The sequence below is a fragment of the Mastomys coucha genome, unplaced genomic scaffold (assembly GCF_008632895.1).
Source record: "Mastomys coucha isolate ucsf_1 unplaced genomic scaffold, UCSF_Mcou_1 pScaffold15, whole genome shotgun sequence".
NCBI lineage: Eukaryota > Metazoa > Chordata > Mammalia > Rodentia > Muridae > Mastomys > Mastomys coucha.
The window spans coordinates 114,559,824-114,563,176 of record NW_022196897.1 but is presented as its reverse complement, the minus strand read 5'-3'; the positions used below and the strand labels follow the sequence as shown (position 1 = coordinate 114,563,176).

At 40.6% G+C, this 3,353-nt stretch overlaps 1 protein-coding gene across 1 annotated transcript in view; it reads right to left on the bottom strand.

The window, feature by feature from the left end:
* Zc3h6 (zinc finger CCCH-type containing 6) overlaps positions 1-3,353 on the bottom strand; it is a 56,739-nt gene that overhangs the window by 11,382 nt on the left and 42,004 nt on the right. The window contains exon 6 of the mRNA XM_031371860.1: positions 1-113. Coding sequence (XP_031227720.1) covers positions 1-113 — 113 coding nt within the window. The remainder of the gene's footprint in view (positions 114-3,353) is intronic.

Sequence of the window (3,353 nt, the reverse complement as noted above, 5' to 3'; positions counted from 1 at the left end):
ATGCATCTCCCTTCCAGGAAGTATTTACAGATCTGCTTTCCTTTGTGTTCCACTGTGTGCTGGTTAATAAACTCCTGAGTCATAGCTTTCCACTTTTTCCCTGGTTTGCTGTACTGCAAGAAAAAATTCACTTCAATGTAAGATATGAAATATAAATAGGTATTAAGACATAGTTACATAGGTCTGGAAAGCATTTTAAATTGGCTATTAATAGTAATCAAGATTAGCCATATTGATTCTACTCACTTAACTGGGGATATATGCTTCTGGTAGGCCTGTTTATTATTACTACTGGGTGCAAGGGAGCCTTTTTTCTTTTGATTATATTTTAAAAATAAAATTATAAAAGGCTTTAAACTTCATATAGGCTCTCATATTGTTGACTGATATGTCATAAGCTTTAAAACTTTAAAACACCCACCCTGACCCCAGGGCTCCAGCTCAACATGTCAAAGCCCACCTCGTGGTACACAAGGTCCAAGGGATCAATCCCCAACACCACAAAAATAAACAGCTAAATCACTGTGAAATACAGAATTTTGACTTTTCAGAATTAGTCTAAGAACAGGGAAGCATACAAAAAAAATCTATTTACAACAATTTCTGCAAAATCACTTAAAATGGAAAACTCTGAATATATACAAAACTAGGAAACCAATAAACAATGCTATGATGCATTAAGGCAGTAGAATATTCCACAGACATAATGAAATCATGTTACACAAAAACAACCTTAGGATACAAGAATTGCTTATAGGACTTCATGAACAAAAACCTGGTCCAATTTACAGTAATAAGGAAAGGCAAAGATAATGACTGAAAATATTTACTTCCCATTTCAGTGCATGTAGCATGATTTCTTGCTCTTTAAAGAACCCTATGACCTTCAGCGTCAGTCACCTCTTGAAATTGTGGGAACAGGAGAGAATATAAAAAGCCAGCAGAGGCTGAGATGAGAGAAGGGGGCTAGGATTCAGAGGTAGTAAAGAGGAAGTTCCAGGAGACAGAAGAGTAGGGTCAGAGAGCAGGGTGACAAGAGAAGACACCTGGTAACAATTGAGACAGGAGAAGCTGAGGTGAACCAGAGAAGATATTGTTAGGGGATAGTTAGAAGAACCCAGGAAGAAAACACACAAAGTAGTAAAAAGAAAAAAATAAGCCAGAAAAGGTACAGGTGTATGTTTCTAGATGGTAGGAATGAGAGGTTTTGTACATTGTGGTGTCTATGCACTTTCTTGAGAGAAGAAAGAACAGAGCTCACAAGTTATCGTCCAATTTAAAAGGTAAGAGAAAGAAGGGTAGGTGAAGGAGGAGGAGGAGCAGGAGGAGGAGCAAGAAGAACAAAGGAAGAAAGGGAAGAAAGAAAAAAGGAGGAAGAAAGAAAAGGGAAGGAAGAAGAGGAGGAGGAGGAGGGAGAGGAGGAGGAAAAGGAAGAAGGAAGAGGAGGAGGAGGACAAGGAGAAGAAACTTCACAGTACTACTTGTTGCAGTAGTTTCTATTTCCTATTCAACATCCACCCTAAGTGTAAGATGAAATAAGGAGGCAGAATATATCATTGAAGTAGGCTAAATATAATTATTTAATTCAAAAATTTATAAAAAATGTTTTTCAAGCATGAACTATCCCTTGAACATAATATTAATCTACTGTTTCTTCATTCTTTCTAATTTGATTATTTTGCCTTTTACTGTGGGCTTTTGCATGCTCCTGGAATCATAAGAAATTCTCGGGGCTGGAGAGATGCTCAGTCAGTGTCTTAGTCAGGGTTTTTATTCCTGCACAAACATCATGACCAAGAAGCAAGTTGGGGAGGAAAGGGTTTATTTAGCTTACTTCCATATTGCTGTTCTTCACCAGAAGAAGTGAGGACTGGAACTCAAGCAGGTCAGGAAACAGGAGCTGACACAGAGGCCATAGAGAGATATTCCTTGTTGGCTTGCTCAGCCTGCTCTCTTATAGAACCCAAGACTTCCAGCCCAGGGATGGCACCACCAACAAGGGGCTCTACCCCTTTGATTACTAATTGAGAAAATGCCCCACAGCTGGATCTCATGGAGACACTTCCCCAACTGAAACTCCCTTCTCTGTGATAACTCCAGCCTGTGTCAAGTTGACACACAAAACCAGCCAGTAAAATTGACCCCTTGTCAACTTGACACACAAACATATTACTATTAAGCTTCAACCCTTACTTTCTTTCTAATTCCTAAGATCTAAAGTCCCACAGTCTTTACATATTAAAAGTTCAATCAATTTAAGATGTCCAATATCTTTTAAAATTCAAAGTCTTTTAACTGTGGGCTCCACTAAAATACATTCTTCCTTCAAGAGGGAAAAATATCAGGGCACAATCACAATCAAAAGCAAAACAAATGTCTGGGATCCAACTCGATCTTCTGGGCTCCTCCAAGGGCTTGAGTCACCTCTTCAGCTCTGCCCTTTGTAGCACACATCTTGTCTTCTGGGCTCCAGATGCCTGTACTCCACTGCTGCTGCTGTCCTTGGTGGTCATTGCATGGTACTGGCATTCCCAAAACACTGCTGTAACTAGGCTTTACCAATATCCTCTCATGTCTTCATGGTGCCAAGCCTCAATTCCTTTGCATGACCCCTTCAGTCCTGAGCCATCAATTGCAAATGAGCTGCACCTTCACTTATGGCCTTTCATGGCCTCTCACTGTGCAGAGCCTCAGCTGTTCTTCATGACCCCTTCGTGCTGTCAAAACCAGTACCACGTGGGTGACTCTTACACATTACCAAGTCCTGCTGCAGCACAAGATACAACCTTGGCTATCTCTGGAACACAGCCTCTTTGTGTTCTCAGAAAACACTTCCCAGAAGATGTCACCTCAATGATGCTGGTCTCTTCTCTTTTTTTCTTTTAAAGATTTTTATTTATTATATGTAAGTACAGTGTAGTTGTCTTCAGACGCACCAGAAGAGGGCGTCAGATCTCATTGAGGATGGTTGTGAGCCACCATGTGGCCGCTGGGATTTGAACTCAAGGATTTGAATTCTGAATTTGCTTTCAGAAGAGCAGTCAATGCTCTTAAGCCCTGAGCCATCTCTCTAGCCCCGATGCTGGTCTCCTTCTTTTTTTTTTTTTTTTTGATATTTTCTTTATTTACATGTAAATTTCTCCATTCCCAGTTTCCCCTCCAAAAAACAAAGAAACAAACAAAAACAACAAAAACAAACCCCTGTTGCCTCCCCCTTTCCTCTCCCACTTTCTGGACCTGGCATTCCCCTACACTGGGGCACAGAACCTTCACAGGGCCGAGGTTCTCGCCTCCTATTGATGATCGAATTTGCAATCCTCTACTATACACATGCTGCCTGAACAATCAGACCC